At 43.4% G+C, this 24562-nt stretch overlaps 2 protein-coding genes and 1 pseudogene across 6 annotated transcripts in view; 1 reads left to right on the top strand and 2 right to left on the bottom strand.

Moving 5' to 3' along the window:
* Positions 1-12001, bottom strand: part of APLF (aprataxin and PNKP like factor) — an 82443-nt gene extending 70442 nt beyond the window's left edge. For all 5 annotated transcript variants that reach the window (XR_012780649.1, XR_012780650.1, XM_075535714.1 and 2 more), the window contains exon 1: positions 11578-12001. Coding sequence is in view for 3 of the 5 variants with exons in the window: in XM_075535714.1 (XP_075391829.1) it covers positions 11578-11673 (96 nt within the window). In the remaining 2 variants the exon portion in view is untranslated. The remainder of the gene's footprint in view (positions 1-11577) is intronic.
* A 3693-nt stretch (positions 12002-15694) lies between these two features.
* On the top strand, positions 15695-23021 carry FBXO48 (F-box protein 48). Its single transcript, XM_075535353.1, has 2 exons — positions 15695-16031; positions 19234-23021. Exons 1-2 carry the CDS (start codon positions 15726-15728, stop codon positions 19426-19428), a joined length of 501 nt encoding a protein of 166 aa, XP_075391468.1. The 5' UTR covers positions 15695-15725; the 3' UTR covers positions 19429-23021.
* Positions 18235-19211, bottom strand: LOC142430963 (cytochrome c oxidase subunit 7A2, mitochondrial pseudogene; annotated as a pseudogene).
* Positions 23022-24562: the final 1541 nt, after the last annotated feature.

Below are 24562 nucleotides of genomic sequence, written 5' to 3'. Positions count from 1 at the left end.
GGACACCTAGATTTGGGGGATATTAATTCTCCACATAAGACACTGTTGATTGCTTAATCAATCTCCATTCATTTCTTCTGTATTAATATGACTCCAACCATATTTAAGGAAACAAGATCAGTTAAAAATATTCAAATCCCTAAACTCTCCAGTGATGAACTCTGGTGGCGTAGAGGTTATATACTGGTCTGCTAACTTCAAGGTCCACAGTTTGAAACCACAAGCAGCTCCATAGGAGGACAGGGCTTTCTACTTCCATACAGAGCTAGTTTCGGAAGCTGACAGGGACAGTTCTGCCCTGTCCAATAGTACTGCTATGAGTCAGAATCCACTCCACGGCAGTTGAGTTTGGTTTGGGGAAAACACGTAGCTAGGGGTAGCCACAGGGCACAGTGATGGGAAGATTACTGTCTTCTTGATAAAATGATGAGGCCCAATGGCATGTGGCTTTCCTCCTTAGCCCTTCTACCTTCATCCTCCTTACATGTGGTATCTCGAGGTTTAGCTGCCGCCTTGGGACTAAAGGCAGAAAAGCCACTTGCGAGGGCTAACAGCAGAAAAGCCTCTTCCCTGAGTAGTTCTGTCAGCCCCTGGCTGGCCTGCCCACCTGCCCAAGATGCCTTCTTACAGAAGGAAAATGTGTGCCGTATTTGCTGAAGCTGCTGTCCATTACATTTCTGTTAGTTGTAGCCCAAAGCAATTATGAGTAATACAAATTGCTATTGTGATACTGGGCATATTAATTATAAATTAATTCATGTTTAGCCAGTCAGAGAAGGAATATTTTTTAAAAGACAAACTAGTTAAATCGAATGCTCAAGTACAAGAACTATCTTCATGCTAAAAGAAATACATAGGAATAGAATGGAGGAGCTGAAAAGACACCTTGAAGAAATTGCAGGCTTAAGGATAATACTGAAATCACTCCAACCACTGTCCCATAAAACTAAAGTAAGAAATTGTTTTCAGATACTATGCTTGGGCAGTGAGGACTTTCAACTTGGGATCCTTTATATGGTTTCTTGAAAGGGGATAGAGCTCTCTGCTCCTAGATCATTTCTGAAGTCACATGAGGTGAAGCCCTTGTGTTTGGTGGTCTGGTTTTATATTGAGAGTTTCATCCATTAGTATGTATGTACAAGTCCTTTCTCTATTTTTAAAACATGAAGATTGTGCCAAATGAAAACATAAAAAGAACGGTTTGTGACTTTTTCTGTAGTCAAACAGTTATTTTTGGAATTTGTTTAAATCAAGCGAAATGAAGATTTTCTTGAATGACTAGCCAAAATGTTTACATATTTTGAAGCAAGGTTTCTGACCTATTTTGACTACTATTCCCAAAAGTCAAAAAAGTAAAAAGTGGGCCTGAAAAAAAAAAAAGCAAATATGCTACTGGATCCTAAAATGGATAGAACAAAACGGTACTTTTTGTTTCATTTTTGCCAATATGCTCGGGTTTCACTGAAAAACCTAAACCAATTAATTTATGTTGAAGTGCTTCCTAGAATACTATGCACAATGGAACAAATATTATATTAGACCATGGTTATCAAAGAAAAAAAAACAAGATAAAGGTTTTTCATACCAAAAGGAACAGACGTTGAAGGTTACCAGGGGGGAGGGGGAAGGTGGGGAGAAGACAGGTGTGAACTGGAGGAAAGGGAGAGAAAATACCCTGCCAGAGGGAGAGGGGAAAAAAGGGGGTGGGGGAGGGGAGGCAACAGAAGAAGCTCTTCAGGGGTTAAGATATATTCTTTAAGTTGTTGAATACAAAAATAAGGATCTGATCCCCTCACAGAGGGGTTTAGGAGAGGAGATGGGTCAGTCAGGGTGTGATGTAGTACCGATGAAGAACACAGCTTTCCCCCAGATCCTGGATGCTTCCTCCCCCCAACTGTCATGGTCAGAATTCTACCTTACAGGGCTGGATAGGACAGAGGCTGTACACTGGTACATATGAGGGCTGGAGGCACAGGGAATCCAGGGTGGATGATACCTTCAGGACCAGGGGTGTGAGGGGCGAGGCTGGGAGAATGGAGGGCGAGTGGGTTGGAAAGGGGGAACTGATTACAAGGATCCACGTGTGACCTCCTCCCTGGGAGACGGACAACAGAGAAGGGGGGGAAGGGAGACTATGGATAGGGCAAGATATGACAAAATAACAATCTATAAATTATCAAGGGCACATGAGGGAGGGGGGAGTGGGGAGGGAGGGGAAAAAACAAAAGAGGACCTGATGCAAAGGGCTTAAGTGGAGAGCAATTGCTTTGAAAATGATTAAGACAAAGAATGTATGGATGTGCTTTATACAATTGATGTATGTATATGTATGGATTGTGATAAGAGTTGTATGAGCCCCTAATAAAATGTAAAAAAAAATAATAAGGATCTGAAGTGTAAATTCCCTCCTAATATGCAATACAAATTTGAATGTTGTCTAAGCAAGTTTCTGGCTCTTGCTGAGGAGCTCCAGCTCTCTGCCATGGAGTCAATGCCAACTCATAGCAATCTTTCTCCCAAGGAGCTGCTGGTGGTTTTGAACTGCCAACCATGAGGAAGGATAACAGCCAACTCATGACCACTACACCACCATTAATAGTATCTCATTAATTCAATGTTCCCATTTGAGCCTAGTAGAAAAGAGAGATCTGGTTTTTTTCCATATAAAAAATACTATACCCCAGGGAATGCTGAAAGTGGACTTTGGGGCCAGGGCGTGGTGCCCCAACAGACTGGACTGGAAAACACTCCTAAAGGCCAACAAACGATCCTTGAACTAACTACAAGCTTTTCTTTCTTGATGTGTTTTGTTTTGTTCTTTGTCAGTGGTTTGTTGGTGGTGTTTTGTTGTATACTGTTGCTTTGTTTTCCTCTGTCTTGTTTTTGTGCATGTTATTATCTCCTCAGGTCTGTCTAAATAAGATAGGCTGGATGAACTATCTGGAGGAAAAACAACAGGACCGACAGTTCTGGGGGGACTTGGGATAGGAGGAGGTGGGGGGTAAGGAAGTGGTGTTAACCCAGGGACAAGGGAACAACATGGGATCCAAATTGGTGGTGAGGGGGGGGAATGGCAGGCCTGGTAGGGAATGATCAAGGGTAAGGTAACGTAATGAAGAGGTACAGTTGTAACCCAGGTGGGGATGGAGCATGATAGTGGGGCAGGAGGAAAGTCAAGGGAAACAGAGGAAAGAGCTAGGAGGCAAAGGGCATTTACAGAGGTCTAGACCAAGACATGTACATGCAAATATATATATGAGGATGGGGAAATAGATCTATGTGTCTATATTTATAGGTTTAGTATTAAGGTGGCAGAAGGACCTTGGGCCTCTACTCAAGCACTCTCTCAATGCATGAATACTTTCTTCTATTAAATTGGCACTCTACGATGCTCACCATCCCGACACACTGCTGAAGCCAAAGCGGGTGAACAAGGAAATGTGGTGAAGAAAGCTGATGGTGCCCAGCTGTTAAAAGAGATAGCGTCTGGGGTCTTAAAAGCTTGAAGATAAACAAGCGGCCATCTAGCTCAGAAGCAACAAAGCCCACATGGAAGAACACACCAGCCTGTGTGATCACGTGGTTCTGAAGGGATCAGTTATCAGGCCTCAAAGAACAAAAAATCAGATCACTGGTTGCACACCACCATGACACAATCACTGAGGACAAACGGGTGCATAAGCAAATGTGGCAAAGAAAGCTGACGGTGCCCAGCTATCAAGAGATAGTGTCTGGGGTCTTAAAGGCTTAAGGTGAACAAGTGGCCATCTAGCTCAGAAGCAACAAAGCCCACATGGAAGAAGCACACCTGCCTGGGTGATCACGAGGTGTCAAAGGGATCAGGTATAAGGCATCATCAAAAAAAAAAATCTTACCACTGTGAATGAAGGGGGAAGTGCAGAGTGGAGACCCAAAGCCCATTTGTCGGCCACTGGAGATCCCCTCACAGAGGGGTCTAGAGGAGGAGATGAGTTAGTCATGGTGCAACGTAGCACCGATGAAAAATACCGCCTTCCTCCAGTTCCTAAATGCTTCCTCCCCACCCCCAGTACCATGATCCGAATTCTACCTCGCAAGTCTGGATAGAGCAGAGGTTGTACACTGGTGCATATAGGAGCTGGAGGCACAGGGAATCCAGGATGGATGATACTTTCAGGACCAGGGGTGTGAGGGGCGATACTGGGAGGGTAGAGGGTGAGTGGGTTGGAAAGGGGGAACCGATTATAAGGATCTACATGTGACCTCTACCCTGGGGGACGGACAACAGAAAAGAGGGTGAAGGGAGATGCCGGATAGGGCAAGATATGACAAAATAATAATTTCTAAATTATCAAGGGCTCATGAGGGAAGGGGTAGCGGGGAGAAGGGGAAAAAGAGGACTTGATGCAAAGGGCTTAAGCGGAGAGCAAATGCTTTGAAAATGATTAGGGCAAAGAATGTACAGATGCGCTTTATACAATTGATGTATGTATATGTATGGATTGTGGTAAGAGGTGTATGAGTCCCTAATAAAATGTTTTTTAAAAATACTATATACCATGAGCTAAGAAAAATTATCTTGTATACATTATGATTGACACTGTTTTCACACAATATTCTTCACTTTGCTCTATCAAAGATAGACAAATAAGTTCACATTAATGGTAGAGAAAAACTAAAAATCATCTATTAGATTTGAGCTGCTATTATGGGAAAATACATAAACCTAAAAGAGAATTGTGGAATCACAATTAAGCGTACTTTGGTTAAAACTCTTATTCAAACTTTTTTTTAGGGGGGCGGGTGTTATTATTTGGCTTGTTTTTGTGGCAAGCAAATAACATTTTTAATGGACCTGAATTAAATCTACAATACTTACTGCAAATCAGATGGCAAACCACAAGTGTTTTCTTGTTTAAAGTGTGCGCCGGAGTTCAACCATCAACTGTGAGACTGCCACATCCTAAGCTGATAAGATTGTGATATGTGTTGTCCAACAGAGCAAAAGCTAGTGGATCAGAGATGTTCAATATTGCTGCACTTTGGAATTTGCCACAGTGTAATTTCCAAAGTACGATAGATACCTTTAAGAAAATTGACTTGATTTTGACCAGAGGTTTCCCAGGCAGACTTCAATTAATAAGCAGTTATCTTGAAAAGTTTCTATTATTAGATGTGAACTGCTGCTTGGAACTTGTGAATGTATTTTTCCATGGGGGAAAAAAAACTAATTATTAAACTACTCACAAATATCTACATAATCTGCAACACTGATGAAATGTGTATCACTTTTATTTTTTAAAGTAAAAGTGAAACCCAGTGCTTTCTGAGCTTCCAAAATCAAGAATGTTAAATTCTTGGCCAGGATGATGTAATTTTACTGACTTGACACCAGTGAAATTTCAACTCATCCAACCTGCTTGGCTTTTAGTGCTGCTTGGATGGTAAATGCTAAATAATTGTTAAGATCATCAATAATATATTATATTTGCTTAGGAAGGCAAAACCAGGTTCCAATCTCTACTTGTGATTTGGGGAAATAAATGTTTCTAAGCAATTACTTTTCTTAAAGTCCAGGCCAGAAGATATTGCATGAAGATCTACTGTATGCAAAGCACTCTGATTAGTGCATCTGAAAGTGGTCTTCAATTCTCTCTTTGCAACAGAATCACCTTTGGCGCCTTTTAAAAATAAAGATACTAGACACAACTACCTCCAGAACTACAGAGGAAGAGGATGCAGCTGGACAAAGGACAAGAGTAAAGCAATGGAGCAGCCAGGACAGTAGTAAACGCTGCTGGTGGTTTCAAACATGCAGGTAAGAGCCCAAAGCATAACAAACTACCCCAAAGTCTAACCGCCCCAAAGGGTTTTCTCAACTGTAAGCCACCCAGGTGAGCTGGAGAAACTTGTCTAAAACACGTGTATATACAAGGGTAAGTCAAAACATACTGCAACACACTTGTCTTTGCCGCATGTGGTGCCTCAAAATAAATATGGTCCAACTGAAACAGTAGTTTCTGAGAGACTGTGCTCAGTCAGTTAAACTCAAGGCAGAGTGGGCAGCGAAACAGGGACAGTGACTGTTGGGGGGGGCGGGGGAAATTCCCAAGAGGTCATCTTGAGAGACTTTTATTTTCAAAGGGCAGAGAAAAATCTCAGGGGCTTATTAGAAAGTAGTTTGACGAAAACTAAAAACTGCATTGGTTGGGGAAAAGACCAGAAAAGTTGTGATGTGGAATTTGTTTCCCATCACGATAATATACCCGCTCAATCTTCAAGGGTAGCAAGAGCTGTCCTATGAGATTTCCATTGGGAAAACGGACCCCACCCACCCTACATCCCTGATCTTGTCCTTTCTTCTTTTTGTTTTGAAAACTCAAAAAATATTGAAAAGGAACACAATTCCTCAAGGAAGTCCAAACTGCTGTTTTGACGTGGTGCAAATGAAGAGTGCAGAATTCCCTGGGGAAGGATTCGAGAGCTAGAAACAGTGCTTTTGGAAGCATACAGACCTAGTTGGAGAGGATGGTGAAAAACAATAGCTTCGTATTTTGTTATTTTATTATTTTGCTTAATAAATGTTTCTATGACTTTGTAGGAATACTTTTTAAATTACCCTGCTACATTTATACATGTATAAGTTTACATATAATGCATATAACTATATAATGTGTGTGGCTGTTGTCATGTGCTGTCAAGTCAAATTCGTCCCAACGCATAGCAAGCCTATGTACAACAGAGAAAGCACTGCCTAGCCCCAGGCCATGCTCACAATTGCTCTTATGTTTGAGCTCACTGCTACAGCCACTGGGTCAATCCCTCCTGTTGAAGGACTACTTCTTTTTCGCTGCCCCTCTCCTTTAACAAGCATATCCTTCTCCAGGCACTGGTCTCTCCTGACATGTCTGAAGTACCTGAGATGAAGTCTCACCATCCTTACCTCCAAAGAGCATCTGGCTGTACTTCTTCCAAGACAGATTTTGTTGTTCTCCTTTTGGCAGTCCATAGTACGTTCCATATTTTTCAGAGCACCATATTTCAAACTCGTTGATTCTTCTTTGGACATCCTTATTCCATGTGCAACTTTCACATGCATATAAGGCAACTGAAAATATCACGACTTGACTCAGGCGCACCTTAGTCCTCAAAGTGGCATCATTGATTTTCAACACATTAAAGAGGTCTTGTGCATTTGAGATACTCAATGCAAGCATTCTTGGTTTTGTGACTGTAATTCCTATGAGCATTGATTGTGGGTCCAAGCGAGATGAAATCATTGACAATTTCCACTATTTCTCCATGTATCAGTTGTGAGGATTTTGGTCTTCATCATTGATCTTCATCAGCAAGTACTTTAAACCCTCCGCGCTTTCAGCAAGGCTGCATCATCTGCGTATCGCAGGTTGTTAATAAGCCTTCCTCCAATCCTAGCATCTCATGCTTCATATAATTCAGCTCCTCTAATTGTTTGCTCACCATACGGATTGAATAAGTTTGGTGAAGGACAACCCTGACTCACACCTTTCCTGATTTTAAATCATGCAATATTCCCTTGTTGCCTTGCACAACTGTCTCTTAATCCATGCACAGGTTCAGCAAAAGCGCAATGAAGTGTTCTGGAGTCCCATCCTTCTCAGGGCTGTCCATAGTTTGTTTAATCCACATAGCCAATGAAGCACAAGTATTTATCTCTCTCATATTCTCTGCCTTGAGTCAACATCCATCTGACATCAGCAATGATGCCCCTTGGTCCACGTCCCCTTCTGAATCCAGTCTGATCCTCTGGCCGTTCCCTGTCAATGTACTGCTGCAACTGTTGTTGGATGGTCTTCAGGCAAGTTTACCTGAATGTCATATCAATGATATTGTTCTGTAGTTTGAGCATTCTGTTGGATCACCTTTTTTTTGGAATGGGTACAAATATTAATCTCTTCCAGTCAGTTGGACAAGTAGCTGTCTTCCAAATTTCTTGGCATAGACGAGCGAGTGTTTCCAGTGCTTCATCAGCCTGTTGAAACATTTCAATTGGTAGTGCATCAATTCCTGGAGCCTCGTTCTTGGCCTTTGCCTTCAGTGCAGCTTGAACTTCTTCCCTCAGGACCATTGGTTCTTGCTCAAATGTTACCTCCTGAAATGGTACGATGTCAACTAGTTCTTTTTGGTACTATTTCCATTCTGCATATTCTATTCTTTCTATTCCATATTCTTTCTACCTTCTTTTGATGCTTCCTGCATCATTCAATATTTTGCCTATAAAATCTTTCAACATTACAAGTTGAGACTTGAATATTTTTCTTCAGTTCTTTCAGTTTAAAGTATGGTGAATGTGTTTGTTCTTCCTTTTTAATTTTCCAACTCTAGGTCTTTGCACATTTCCTTACAATATTTCACTTTGTCTTCTCGAGCTGCACTTTGAAAGTTTCTGTTCAGCTCTTTGACTTTATCATTTCTGCCGTTTGCCGTAGCTAGTAAGAGCAAGTTTCAGAGTCCATTCTGACATCCACTTTGATCCTTTCTTTTCGTCCTGTCTTTTTAGTGACCCTTTCCTTTCTTCATGAATGATATTCTTGATGTCTCCCACAAGTCATCAGGTCTTCTGTCATTAGTGTCCATGGCAGCAAAGGTGTTCGTGATATGTTTTTAGTATATTTAAATTGTTTTAAAGCACTGTTTTCCCGTTGCTTCAGATTAATAGTGGCCCTGTGGGACATGTTCTAATGGTCCTGTTAAGTTTCTAAGGCTGTACATTTTTACTGAAGCAGACTGCTACACATGTCCCCACAGAGTAGATGGTAGACTCAAGCTGCCAATCTTTCAATTTGCAGCCAAGCACTAAGACACTGTAATACCAGGGTTCATAAAATGAACAGGATCAATGATGCAACTGATTATCCCACAATTCTACTCAGCACTTATCAAATATGCCATATACTTTCAAGTCTAGCATCTAAGTCCCATAAATGCAGGGAGGTACATGCTCCTTAGAATAACCATATGAGATCAAAAGGACAGCTTTTGCCCATGGACAAAGTTCAGAAGGCAGGGAGGGGTAAGAAAGTTGTAGTGAAAAATGACACTCCAAAGTTCATTCAGAGGCATGGGGTTGGTTGATGCCGCCCTCTTACGCTAAGGGCACATGCCCATCACAGTGAGCAAAGGACACAGGGAAGATTACACTTCACTGTGCTCTATGATGCCCCAGTCACACTTCTGGATATTTAACCACATTTAATCACACAAAACCTTCTGCCCAGGTTTATAGGGGCTTTATTCATAATTGCCCAAATCTAAAAGCAACTAAGATATCCTTCAATAGGTGAACGGATGAACTAGGGGTAACCATGACTTCAAAGTTTATTCAGTCATAAAAAGAAATGAGCAGCTACAAAAAGGTCTGGAGGAATCTTCAATACATATTGATTCCTGCAAAGGGCCAGTCAGATAAAGCTACCTATTGTAGAACTCCAAATAGATGGCATTCTGGAAACGACAATTATAGAGATAGTCAGTCAAAAGAGCAGTAGTTGTCAGGGAAGAAAGATATGATCAAGAGTCACGGCACAGGGCATTTGGGGGCAGTGAAACTATTCCGCATTGGTGCTCTAATGGTGAACACAAAACATGATGGTTTTTAGAAAACCATGGACTCGAACTAATAATAATGTATCAATACCGGTTCCTTAATTAGAACAGATATAGCACACAACTGCAAGGTGCCAACAATAGGAAGAATGATATGCAGGTGGGAAAGGAGGTAAACATAAAGAAGCCTTACAACAAAAAGTTTATACACCTGACACTTGGCTTAAAAAGACAGTCTATTACAAATACGATTTTTTATTGCAGTGTGCTCCATTCTCTGTATGTGACACCTGCTGTCAAGACAGAAAGTTACCACATGGAAGAAGCACCCCAGCTGGTGTGATCACAAGGTGTCTATGGGATCAGGGATCGGGCATCAAAGAACAAAAAATCAAATCACTGTGAATGAGGGGGAGTGCAGACTGGGGACCCAAAGTCCATCTGTAGGCAACTGAACATGCCCCTACAGAAGGGTCCTGGAGAGGAGACAGCCAGTTAGGGGGCAGTGTAGCAATGGTAAACATACAACTTCCCTCTGGTTCTTAAATGCTTCCCCCGCCCCCCCACCCCCCCAACTATCATGATCCGAATTCTCCCTTGCAAGTCTGGCTAGACCAGAGGGTATACACTGGTCCACATAGGAACTGGAAACACAGGGAATCAGGATAGATGCTCCCTTCAGGACCAGTGGTGAGAGTGGCAATCGGAGGGTGGAGTAGAAAGGGGGAACCAATTACAAGGATCTACATATAACCTCTTCCCTGGGGGGTAGACAACAAAAAAGTGGGTAATGGGAGATATCGGACAGTGTAAGATATGACAAAATCATAATTTATAAATTATCAAGGGTTCATGAGGGAGGGGGAAAATGAGGAGCCTTTTATGACTATATCAGCTCTGTTTAGCAAGTCAAAATGGGGAGATAGCGGAAATACAATTATTGATGAGGTAAATACGGTGAAGTTTCTCATTTAGATATTAGGAAAAGAATTCTAAAAATACAAACTCTCCAGGCAAATCTTTCTAGTGTCTGCGTTAATAAGCTATAGGGGAAATATACTGGCTGGCTTAGTAAATAAACAAACAGCAAGTGAACTTGTAGTTTCTTGGTGCTGTACTATATAGACAAACATACACACATAACCAACTTCTGCATCACAACTTTGGGCCTGGTCCATTTTCTGCTCATAGCAGTACAACTGTTTAGAGCAGACTCTAGAGGTGAGCCAGGCCATTAGTGCGCACTCCTTACACCCCTGGGCACACATCTGTCTCTAGACAGGGTTAATGTGTTGCCCTTGATTGATTGCTTTCTACTCTTCGTGCCCCTGCAAAGTGTGCTCAAAGAAGGAGCAAACACACATTTAGGAAGAAGTGCGACGTATATAGAACTACAGAATGCAAGAGACACTTCCTTTTCAACTCCTGAACCTCTCAAAGAAGTTGGGGGACTGGATAGCCTAGTGACACTTGCGGGGGGCCGCTTATCCTATCTAGGGTCCAATGTTCTCATAGGTACGTGGAGGATCACACGTAACTCACGAGGTTTTCTGAAAGGATTAAAGAAGCGAACGTTCGTAAAACGCTAAGATCAAATCCTGGGACAGAGATTGCAATGAAAGCGAGGGCCCACACACGCAGGCTGGCCAAAACATACAAGAAATTAACCGGGAAGAGGTCATAGCAGAATTTGGTGAATTTTTCTTTTTTTCCTGAACCGACCAGAGAGTACACCGTCAACGGTTCACCAACTACTTTTCCTGGAACACTAAGACCTTGTTCTGGTTTTGCTTTGCGTTTTTAAACGTGAAAATGACTTTTGGTTCGTGGGCCCACCCCGAAGTTCCAGGACCCAGCGTCCCACAGATCGTGCTTTGAAAAGGCAACGGAAGGGGTGTCTCCGACTGAGGAACCGTGCTGTCCCCACACTTGGGGCGGGGGTGGGGGGGACAGGGCCTGAGCGGGGTGGGCCCCCGCGAGGCCGCCAGCAGCTCCGCCCTTCTCTCCACTTACGCCCAGCAGCGGCCCGCGACCGATCACCGTCTCCCCGGGCGCCAGGGACACCCGAGGGCCGCCGTCTTGCGGCTGTAGCTCGAAGCCCCCAGACATGGCGGGCGAGAGTCCGGGCCCTCCGCCGAGACGCTGCCGGCGGCCGTTTCCGCCTTCCACGGGCGCGCGCGGGGCCTCCAGGGGCCCCGGCCAGGAGAGCTGAGTGGCCGCGAGCAGGGCTCGGGGTTCACGGAGCGGGGCCCCTGCAGCCCGGCCTCTGGGGTTTCCCTTCTCACGACGCCTCCAAGAAGGTGTTCAAAAGCCCCGGTCGAGCCTCCCTCTAGTTCTTCTCGCCGCCCACCCAGTTAGCTGGACGCCGGACGTTTTAGTCCCTGGCGCTGTCCTTTGCCCTCCTTTCCCACGGCGACCAGCCAGCCGGTGAACTACCCATCCCAGAAGGCTGTGCGCGCCCGCCTCTGCGCCTGCGCCAACTCCAAGCAAAAGGTGGGGCCTCGAGGAAACGGACGGGAGGGGGCATTAGGGACTGTGGAGAAAGTACGAGAATTCTGAAGGTTTGTAATCGCTGGAAGGAAGGAAGATCGACGGTGCCCGGCAAATAGGAGGCCGGGCCCTCGTTCCCGGATCGCTCCGGCGCCCGGCGGTCCGGAGTCCAGATTCCAGCGCTAACACTAGCGCAGCTTTGCTCAGCTTCTGGGAGCCTCGGTGACAGGTGACATCGCTGGTGCCGGAGATTGTTGGTCTTTTGTCAGTTCTGAAATGGACATTTCAGGTTATCTTGGGGCACCAGCAACTGCGGATTGATGGGGCAGGCCAGGGGTTTGGTGGCTCAGATGGAATTTGGAGTCATTCCCGTGCCACCTGCAGGGTGTGGTGGGTGGGGCAGGGAAGGGGGGTGCGGGGGGGAGGGGCGATGCTCCCTTGTAGCTTGTTTTTGTAAGGTGTGGAGCCGGTGGCTGCGCCTCCCAACTATCCTGCTCCCGAGCCCTTAGCTTGCTGGAGAGTTTGGTTCCAAAAGAAGAGCGAGCTAGTTTTAGAAAAATCGTTTTGAACTTAGAAGAAAGTACGATTTTAAGGACCCGATCAAGTACGCCAAGGCAAAATCAAAAGCGGTTAATGGTCGAGTGTGTAACCCACAACGCCACCAGGGCTCCTTAGGGATTCCTCTAACCAAATTCAGTGCCATCGAATGGATAGCAACTCCCAGCGAGCGAGCCTACTGGACCGCGCGGAATTGCCTTTGTGGTTTTACAAGACGGTAACTCTGGACTGGGGTAGAAAGCCTGGACTTTCTCCCGCGGAGCCACCGGTGTTTAAAATCGCCTGGTCTTGAGGTGAGCAGCCCAGCACGGAACCACTACGCTACCGCGGCTTCCGTAGGGTGGTCCTGTTTTTAGGTGCTTTCGAGTTGGCTCCGACCCAGAGCGACCCCCTGTACCGCAGAAGGAAACAGCCCTGGGTCCTGCGGCGTCAGGTTTGTGCCCACTGATGCTGTCACTGTGTCAGTCCAGCTTGTAGAGGGTCCTCCCGCTTCTCGCTGCCCCTCAATTTTACCAAGCATGAAGTCCTTTGCCCGGGGATTGCTCTCTCCTGATAACGTGTCTAAAGTATGTGAGACGAAGTCTGCCCATCCTGACTTCTAAGACCATTTCTTCCGAGGGAGATTTGTTTGTTCTTTTGTCGCCCATGGTACTTTCAATATTCTTGGCAGCTCCGTAAGTCAAAAGCATCGGGGTTCCTAGGCTGAATAGCATCTCTATCAGAGCAGATCACTAGGTATGTTTCAGACTGAAGGGGTTGGCAACACACAAATGTTTGCCACTAGGACTCTTTCCTGCCCAGAAGAATTTTATTCCCCAATTAGGAGAGCGGCGAGCATTTAAGTGTTCAGGAACATAGTGACGTTGGAAGAGCTTTCATGTATTGCACAAAAGAAACATGGACCACGCCTCTTTGCTCTTGTGGTTACTGGCTCTTGTGGTAAGCTTTCTTACTTCCCTAAATCAAACCCCCTAGGACAGTGGTTCTCAACCTTCCTAATGCTGCGACCCTTTCATACACTTCCTCATGATGTGGTGACCCCCAAACCATAACATTATTTTCGTGGCTACTTCATCACTGTGATTTTGCAACCGTTATGGATCGTAATGTAAATATCTGATATGCAGGATGTATTTTCCGTTGTTACAAATTGAGCCTAAGGCATAGTGATGACTCACAAAAACAATATGTCATTCTATATTGTGAAATATTTATTTCTAATGACAAAGAAATGAAATTTTGTCTTGAAGCATACACCAGGTACTCATAGGTGGGCGTGTCTGCATGTGGGCGGACCCGCCTGGAGAGGGCTAGAGGAGCGGTGTCTCCATTCCTAAGACCATCCGAAATATTATCTTAGCAGACCCCTGTGAACGGATCTGAAGACCCCCTCCCCCTCCAAGGGGTGGAGACCCTCAGGTTGAGAACTGCTGCCCTAGGAAGTTCTCTGTTGAACAGATGTATCAACATTCCGAGACTACCCCAAGTACTTGGAGTCATAGTTAACCTGAGGAATGGGAGCAACTGAGTCTTGACACACCCCGATTGGTACCTGAGTAGCACTTTGGGAAGAGAAATTGTGTTTAGTAGAGTTGAAATAAGTCCCTCCTCATTGGCTCTCCCTACCATAAAAAAGGAAGTGCAGAATGGAGCACACTGATTGCATGTAAATAGGATTTGCATTAACAAAAACAGTTCAAAGTATACCCAACCACACTTAAAAATTTTTAATCATTTTATTGGAGGCTCGTGCAACTCTTGTCACCATCCATCCATCCATCCATTGTGTCAAGCACCTTTGTACATTTGTTGCCATCATCATTTTCAAAACATTTGTTTTCTACTTGAGCCCTAGATATCAGCTCATTTTCCCCCTCCCTCTCCCCCCTTCCTCACTAACCCCAGATAATTTATAAATTATTATTATTTTATCATGTCTTACACTGTCCAATGACGTCTCCCTTCACCCACTTTTCTGTTGTCTGCCCCCTAGGGAGGGGGTTATATGTAGAATCTTGTAATCAGTCCCCCCTTTCTATCCCACCTTCCCTCCACCCTCTGGGTATTGCCACTCTCCCCACTGGCCCTGAAGGGATCATCTGTCCTGGATTCCCTGTGTTTCCAGATCCTATCTATACCAATGTACATCCTCTGGTCTAGCCGGATTTGTAAGGTAGAATTGGGATCTTGATAGTGTGGGGGGAGAAAGCATTTAAGAACCAGAAGAAAGTTGTATGTTTCATCATTGCTACACTGCACCCTGACTGGCTCGTCTCCACCCCGCAACCCTTCTGTAAGAGGATGTCCACTTCTGGTCACAATTTTAATTGCTTTCAAAAACCTACATCGTTGCACAATCAGTCAATTGACTGTGAAGTCATATGTTGTATCAGTCACACGATACAATTCTTAAAATAAACCATGGAAAGGCCATCATTTAGGATTAAATTACAAGTTATAAAATTAAGGATTTGATAGTTAGACACCACCGGCAACAATTATTCAGGCATTTAATAGGACTGAATCAAACCCCGTCAAAATATTTAAAATTGATCCCACTTTGTGTTGGGCTACTCACGTCATGCTCAGGAGTTCACCACCACCAGTGCCCTCACTGGAGAAAGGCAGGGCTTTCTAATCCCAGGAAAAGTGGAGAGCTACAGCCTCAGTAACACAGAGACAGGTCTACCCTGTCCTATAACAGTCGGTCGCCGTGAGACCACATCATCTGATGGCAGTGAATTTTGAGCTGGGAATAGCTGTTTTCCTAAACCAACCTCCTTTTACTAAAACAGTTTTTTAAAAGAAGGGAACACAGGTTGAACATCTGCTACGTTCAGTTTACATGTGCTAAGATCTTTTCCGTGTTATCCAGGGTAACTCTTGCACAGAGCAGCTGCTACCCAGGGGAGGAGCATGATGGGCCCTTCTTTCTAGATTGGGAAACTGCAAGTGAAAAATTTGAAATTCTGTACACCAAACCACCAATAGCCATCGGAACACAAACGTATCTGATTAAAAGTAGTGTCTGCATTCGGAACTGGAGGACTGACTATGTTTCCACTTTGTCCTTGTAGGTCACACGTGCGGAACGCTTCCTAAAGCGGCAAGCTATGCCCCGAAACTCCAGGGCGCGCAGAGGCACGAGAGTTTCCGTTACAAATGCGAACTACAGGGCTGCTGAGGAGGAGGAAAAGGAGAATCAAAAGAGCGGCGTTGAATGCCTGCCTCCAGAAATCACGTTACACATTTTCAGTTGGCTAGACCCCCGGAGTCTGTGCACAGCTACAATGGTGTGCAAGAGGTGGAATAACATAGTGAAAACAAATGACTCCGTATGGAAACAGCACTGTGAGGCTATGAAAGATGTGTGCCAAAAAGAAATTGATGCCGATACGCGTAATGGTTACTCCTGGAAGGTACGTTGGATCTTTGCAGCCGATAGAACAAATAGCATTGCTAGGAATGGCAGGCTTGACCCATTGCTGCCTTGTGCTTGGGAGGAAAGCGGGGTTCGTACATGGATGGTTTTGGCTTTGGGAAATGATTTGAAATTCACTTACTGTTGTTTTCTTGGCAAACACACTATCCCCCATCTAGTCTTTTAAATATTTTTTTCTTTGAATCCCAAAGTGGAATTTTTCTCTCTTAACCAGAGGCAAAGTGGCAATTTCTTCTAATTCCAAACAAATCCAGTGACACTCATATTTGTGTAAGAAAGAGCTTTAATCGAGAAATAATTATATATCGCAAAAACATCCCAGCCTAGTGCAACTCAAGTCCATAAGTCCAATAGTAGTCCATAAGTCCCTCTTCCAACTCACACAGTCACAATCAATGATGTCAAAGGCAGGAATGTCACCCGGCTGGTGGGTGCAAATTCCGTGGATCCAATGGCAGTGGACGCATCTCCAGGCCTCTGGCCACCACCGGGGTCAGCTATCAGGAAGGCGAAGGTAGAGAGAGGGAGGGTCCTAGGACCCTCCTTATGATTGACGGGTTGAATACCCTACACTTTTATATATTTTCAAGCGGACATGAAATTATATAACTACCACACCCACCTCCCTCCAAATCCCGAGAAAATCCAGTTGCTTACTTTATATGTTTATGTATGTGTGTGTTTGTGTGTGTATACACACACATACGAGGCTGTATCCCCCCAAAACAGATTTTTTTTCTTCAAAGCTATGTATTCAAATATTTTTACAAAACAACCTTATCACCTTCAAAATATTCTTCATTACACTAAATATATTTGTCAAATCTGCGATTCCATTCTTGGAAACGTATTTCAAACTAATCTGTTTGGGTGACAGACAGCACCCCCCTCATTTTTTTCTTCACCTCTTCTTTACCATCAAATTGCTACCCTTTCATGTCCCTCTCCATTTGCAGAAACAAAAAGAAGTTTCATGGAGTGAGGTTGGGTGAGTAAGGTGCGTGGGACAAGAGAGGCATGCTGTATGAGCAAAAACTGAAGCACTGAGATGGTTGTGTGAGCAGATGCATTGTCATGGTGGCAAAACCAGTCCCCCATCTGCCAGAAATCAGGCCTTTTTTGGTCACACACAGAAACACTATCTTTTCAGAACCTCTAAGCAGTAAGCTTGATTAACAGTCTGATCTGGTGGAACAAACTCCAAATGTACTCTCCCTCTCACATTAAAAAAAAAAAAAAGCATCGTCTTGATCTTTGATTTCATTTGATGAGATTTGGGGAGTGAGGTGATGATGGTGTCTTCCAATGGCTTGATTGCTGTTTGATTTCAGGGTCTTAAGAATAGCACCATGTCTCATCACCAGTAAAGACCTTGGGAAAGAAAAGCCTGGGTCGCTTAGGAATTGTTTTTCCAAAGCACAGCATGTTTCCACTCAACATAGTCAGTCACAACCCAAGGCACAAATTTCACTACAATCCTTCTCACCCCCAAATCTTCCATTAAAAGTCGCTGAACTGATCAGGCTCCAAGATAGTCAGATACCTTCCCCATCTCTTCATGATCTTCGAGCACAAGTGAATGAATTTTGTCAACCTTTTCATCAGTTGTCCAGAAAGCAGTTTGTCATCAATCGACATTTCACCTTTTTTGAAACAAGAAAACCACTCGTACACTTGAGTTTTTTCCGTAGTGCTATCCTTGTAAGCTGTGTTCAACATCACAACAGTTTCATGGGGCATCTTTCCCAAACAGGAAACAAAGTTTCACAGCGGCATGCTGTTCTCTTAAATCGGCCATCAGAAAAAAACGAGGTTCGAGCAAAACTGCTTTCATGAAAAAATTCACTGTGACCAGAGAGAACCTTCCCAGGCAATGCCTCTGGGTGCACTAACTCAGAGTGAGTTGCTAGATGCTCGCCTAGTGGGGAAAATGCGTACTAAGAAAGCACTGCGCAGAGGAGCCTTTTCCCAATTTTGGGGGGTGTACCCCTCATATATACACATATATATGCTCATATGCATACTCCTGTATGTACATTTTTTTCATGGTAAAGCCTCTTTATTGGTGGCAGTTAGTACAAGTCAATAAATACTGATCCCCAAAGAAAAGCTGTTATTTATTTACTGGTCCATAGAGCACTGAGTTAAACAGAACCAACTGCTGGAAGGATAAACTGAAGTCAATCCCGCTTCTTGGGAAATGAAGCCACAGCCATGTCATGTGCTGTTCGTCTGGTCGTCAGAGCCATGGGGGCGCTATACAGCAGGGCGTCGGCTGCTCCACCCTGTAGATGCACAGGCATCCCATTGTTCTCCTGAAATATCTTCTGTTCCTCCAAAACTTTATTTCCAAACTGTCTGCGTGAAGCCATGCTTAGGGTCCTTTGGATAATTTGACGCAGAACTTATAGATTGCGCAGCACCTTGGCTGTTACTTGGGACCAAACGCGACAACGGAAAGCCAGCAATGGAGAGGTTCACACCAGAACCGGAACGCGCATGTACATTTATTAATATAGGTGGCATGATGGTTACATAATGGGCTGCTATCCACAAGGTCAACAGTTCAAAACCACCAGCTATGCCTTGGAAAAGACATGGCTTTCTACTCCTGAAAAAGTGATAGTTTTGGAAATCCACAGGGACAGGTCTTCCCTGCCCTGTAGGGTTGCCATGAGTCAGAATCAACTTCGTATCAATGAGTTTCTTTAGACTCTTCTCTTGTTAGCCAACATTTCGCATTTACAACCATAATTTTAAAATCGACTACTTAACTATTTTGCCCACCAGTGGGATACATCTGGCAGTAACTAACCAAAACTGAGGTGCACAGAGGGAGAGTCTCACTGGCTATGACGGTTAAGGCTGCATGTCCACTTGGCTTGGCCAGGATTCTCAATGGTTTGACAGGTATATAATGAGGTAATTGAGCAGTTCGGAAACTATAACGCCATTTTGGCTTCTGTTGTGGTTAGCTTCCATTTTCAATAACACTGATGTTCGCGTAATGAGCTGGATTTTGAAACCTAGCCATGTTGATAACTGAGGGATGGGTGTGTATGTACTTCACTGTAAATACATTTCTCTTTTCTGCACCATCAATCAACTTGTCTAGTTTTGAACAAACTCATTAACCATTTACCATATTCTTTTTCATGATGACGGCTTACCTCTTTCAGGCAACACTGTGGAGGAATTACCGCAAGCATCAAGTGAAACGTGCCTGGCTAAGTGGACGATATAGCAACATAGATTCTCCCAATAGCCTACCAGGGCAAAGCATGTGCCCAATGGATGCAGAGGCATGGGGGGAGATTCTAGAAGTAGAACTGGAACGGAAAAATTCTAAGCAGCCTGTCAACTTGAGAGTCTAAATCCAACCTTTAAAAGAAAACTTAGAAGTTGGAAATTTAAAATCATCATTTTAATTTTTGCACTTTAGTGGAAACACTTTCTGGTTTTGTAATAGAAATCTGTAAGAAAGCTGTACTGAGAGTGATTTGAAATGTACTATTTAATATATTTGTGCTAGTGCATTATGGCACTTTAAATTAGGAGGATTTGGTTGGTGTTGGCTGGATAATTCAGCAGTTCTGAAGGCCCTTTGAAGCTGAATTCAAGGTTCACTAAGTAGGAAGCATAACTAGGTGTATGGGAACATTGAGTAGTAAAACTGGTACCAAGACGTTTCAATGAGTAACAGATTTATATCTCAATCCCTTAAAAGCTTTCCCGTTCCGTGTGATCCAAATGACTTCTCAAATGGGCGGTTTTAAAACAGGTTAAACCTGTGATCCAGTTTACAATTAATCTTAAAACGCGAGTGTTGGTCAGGATGCCAATTCCCATTGTGAGAGACGGGAAACACCTGGGAAGGTATATTCGTGTCCTTGAGTCACTTCTTACTCAGAGCGACCCAGAATGAAACACCGCCAGGTCTGGCACCATCCTCCTGAAGATTGCTAAAGTTGAGGCCATTGTTGCAGCCACTGTGTCTTAATCAGATGCTACCTCTTGAAATGGTTGAATATTGACCAGTTGCTTTTGATGTGACTGTGTATTCCTTACATTTCCTTTCGATGTTTCCTTATCATTCGTTCCTTTGCTCATCGAATCCTTCAATAGTTCAACTCAAGACTTGAATTGTTCCTTCGGTCCTTTAGGACTTCTCTTTGGGTTTTCTAACTCTAGGCCTTCGCCATTCCATTCGAGCATACTTCACTTTGTCTTCTCTTCTCCAGCCACCCTTTGAAATCTTCTCACTCTTTTCATTCACTACCTTCAGGAGAAATTTCCACAGTCTCTTGGAACATCCATTTTTGTCTTTATTCTTATCTTCCAAATGACCTTTTGCTTTCTTTGAGTCTGGTCTCCTTGAAGGCATCTCACAACATGTCTCGTTTTCCACTCCTAGCAGAACTGCCACTTTCTTGGTAAAATGATCTAACCTTAGAGCGCCATCTAGTGCACTGCTTGGAAATGCCAAGACAAAGAACTTTCAGCTCCTCTGTGGTTTTGTTTTTTGCTTTTAAATCATTTTATTGGGGGCTCATACAACTCCTTCTCTGTCTTCTCCACATCTTTAAACACAAACACAAACACAACACAATGAGAAAATATTACTGCAGAGAGCCCTTAATATCTGACTTTGTTGAAATTTATAGCTTTCCAGAAAAGTTTCCTATCACCTTTGTTCTCTCTCTCTCTCTATTTCAGCAGGTAGTATCGTAGTAACCGCACTAGGTTGTTGACCCACATCTATGGTCAGCCACACAGTCTGAAGAGTATGTGAAACATTTTAGTTAATACGGCATTTTCTTCTGGAAGGGTGCTTTGCAGTATATGAAAAACAAGCATTTCTGGGGCCAGTATTTAATGACTACTGAAATATGTGTGGCTGTGCCTTACTATCTTCTCAGAGTGGGCAGGGGTCTTGGAAATCAGGTCATGCAGCCTCCAGGGCCATGCGGTAGTCCACCTTTATGGGAATACTCACAGGGGTCACCCTGCCCTTGCTCAGATACTTCTAGTAGTACGATTTCCATTCTCTCACCAAATAGCCCTCTCTCTCCGACTGTTCTCATCATGAAGAACCCATCCTCATTTTAGGCTGGACACTGCCTCCCTACCCTGTAGCCTTTTCCTCCCAGTCCTGGCTCCTCACTCTCTGGTCGCCACTCAAGTCTTCAGAACGCAAGCACTGGATTGTAGGCTAGCTTGTCTTCCTGAAGGTCTCCTCTCCAGGGACTCCTGCCGCTCAGAGAACAAGACTTCTAGACTCAAGGGCATTCTCTTCTGCCAATCTCTTGGCCAAAAAAATGTACCTAGAAAGGAAGGTGTCTAGAACTTTTATCTAAGATATGTAATATCTTAAATAGAGAAAACTAAAGCTATAGAACAATGTTTCTTATTGACTAATATCTTTGTACATGTGTGTGTTTTTATATATTTTTAACAAACATGGTTTCTCTTTGTTTTTTTCAACTCCCTTTACTGCCTGTGACCTCTATCTGTTAGCAGAGGTCACCCACACAAGGGGGCATCCCTAATCTTGCTTCTTCCCCTTGCTGCCTTATGTCACCTTGCTTCTCCCTCCCTCACCCTCTGACAATCACGGGACTTTCTACTGTCTGTATCGTGAAGTCAGAGCCCCTGCCTGTGACAAACGGTTAAGCATTTGACTGCTAACCCAAAGGTTGGTGGTCTGAACCTATCCACCCAAAGGCAGCTCAGAAGAGAGGCCTGCTGACCTGCTCCTGCAATGCCGCAGCCCTGAAAACCCCATGGAGGACAGTTCTCTCTCTCCCACACAAGGTCCCCATGAGACAGGATGGACACGTGGCAACTGTCTGGTTTGGTTTTTGCCTCCCCCAGCCACAGTGTTTGGCCTGGGGCTAAGCACGTGAAGCAAGTCACTCTCTCCCATAGCTGGAAGAGAGAAGCCCTTCCCTGTTGGATGGTGAAACTGTTCCCTGCCACGCAGAGAAAGCAGATCCCCAGTAAGGCGATAGGATGCCTCAAGGAGAGAGGAGCAGAGCTGTCAGGAGATGCCCCACTGGGTTCAAGCACTGACTGCAGCCACTCCCTAGCTGTTCGTCTGAACAATCACAGACACCCATCGCACATGCTGCTGACATAGCAGCCATGTGATTCCTCTCACCCACCCTTCATTCTCGCCCCAGCAAATCCCACCTTTCTCAATTTGGGGATCCTCTTAAGTCACCCATAGTCCTGTATGCATTCCAATATTTTTATTTAATATATGTAATAATGGATGCATTCCATGACCAATGCTGTCTCATGACATTAAATGTTCTCTATCTGTTTGTCTGTCTCCCCCTTTAGATTTTGAACTTCTTAATGGCAGGGCCATTTGCTATTTATTTTGTCTTCTCTGAATCTGGCATTCAGCAGGTGCTCTATAGAGTGTCATTAATTTATTTCTAGAGTTATTTATTTCCATTTTGTCCAGAATGGGAAAGAAAAGTATTTGCACTATATTGTTAACAGACAAGATTGTACTGAAATGCAAATGTATAACTATGAGATAAATGAGACAGTGTTAATGTCAATGCATAAATACTTGTTATGGTATTTCTGAAAATATTCTAGCCAATAAAGTATAATTGGGGGTGTTTTATGTTATTTAATAAAAGCTTTAAAATCATGGGGATAGAGGAGGGAGTGAGAAAAAAAAGGAGGTGACGCCAAGAGCTTAATAAAAGTAAATGTCTACAAAGTAATGATGGCAACATATGTGCAAATATGCTTGATATAATTGATGTATGGATTGTTATAAGACCTGTAATAGCCCCCAATGATCTTTTAATAAATTTTTTTAAACTTAAAAACCAACCATTCAAGAAGAAGCATTGTTTTTTCTTACTGAGTATTGTATTTACAAGTCCTTTGGATAAACTTCCATTTGATCTTTTTAGTATTGTTACATTAAAATGATTCTTGCATAGTGAGTCCTAAGTTATGATGATGGTCTCCGCAGAAAGTGAAGCTTGAAGCTTAATGATAAAATTTATGGTATGATATGTATGAACTGTGAAAAGAATTGTATCAGCCCCAATAAATTGTTAAAAAAAAATTATGGTATGAGCTTAGAAGGAGTTGCACATTTATCAGACCAGGTCATTAACATCTGAGAACACGAGGGGTGGGGTGCTGTGGGAGGGAAGACCAGGCTTGCTTAAAGATAAAATAGCAGTTTGTGAAATCGGTAAGCCATTTGGGAAAGAGTATTAAAGAACGTTAATATTGATTTTGAGCATTAAATGAGTAGCCTGCTAGCTGACTGAATTACTTAATTGTTTATAATAGTGTTAACCATTGATTTTTACTGGATTTTTTGGACATGTCACCATATCACCTGCAAATGAAGAGATTTTTATACTCCTTTTCCAATTCTATTGTTTCAATGTCCCCCTGGACTGAGTACATTGTCCAATGCACCCAGGATGATGTCTTTGTTAGTCCAGGTTGACTAGAGAAACAAAACCAGGGAGAATAATATGTGTGCAAGAGAGAACTTTATCTCAAAGAGCAATTGTACATTAAGAAGACATCCCAACCCAGTCTACATCAAGACCATAAGTCCGATATTACCCCATATCTTGATACTAGTCCATAAATTCCTCTTTAGATGCACGCAGTCATGCAATGATGCCGAATGCAGGAAGATCTCAGGCCAGTGGGTGGAATGTCATGTGGCTCCAGTTGGTGGTGGAAGCATCTCAGCACTAGCGTGATTGTCCACATGGCTTCTCCAGCTCCAGGGCTCTGGCCCCATCAGTGTAGCTCCATATGACTTCTCAACAGAAATGTCTCACAGAGAGATGAAACAGAAAGTGTGTCTCTGGGCTCCAGTGAGCTATTATATTAATCTCTTTTGAGCCTGCAAAATGAGGTCATTTGCGACCTGATTGACACGCTAGACTCCACCCCTTAGCAAGTTGACAGGAGATGATGTAATGACCACAACTCAAGCCGGAATGAAAGGAGCAGGGGTGTCTTGGCCTTGTTCCCCTTACTTTAATTGAAATGCTTCCAGTATTGTTCCTTTGTAGTGATCTCCCCCTATTTGTTCCCACACATATGCATACATACATAAATGTATGTGTTTGCACATATGCATAATCTTGTTGGGGAGTTTTTTGTTAGTTGAATCTAATACTGTAACTAAGATGGACATCCAATTTTATAAAGGGGTTTTTAATTGAAGACACATTTCTTACCTGATAATTTTTTAAAAGATTACAAGTACTATGCTTGTGCATTACATATCCCAAAGCTCGTTGGGTTGATACGTGGTTCTTCAACATGTTTATTGACTCAGATTCAAAAGCAACCCAATATTGAATATTATACTTTACAACCTGAGCTTTCTTCCTCAAAACTATTAAATTGTAATGATATCTTTCACCGGCTAAGTAATTACCTTCTGCGTGATTTTACCCCATAAAACAATCCTCAATGGTCGTTTTCAACATTCTCATATTA

The sequence above is a fragment of the Tenrec ecaudatus genome, chromosome 17 (assembly GCF_050624435.1).
Source record: "Tenrec ecaudatus isolate mTenEca1 chromosome 17, mTenEca1.hap1, whole genome shotgun sequence".
Lineage (NCBI taxonomy): Eukaryota > Metazoa > Chordata > Mammalia > Afrosoricida > Tenrecidae > Tenrec > Tenrec ecaudatus.
Note: the sequence above shows the minus strand (reverse complement) of the source record. Positions and strands in the feature narration are given on the sequence as shown.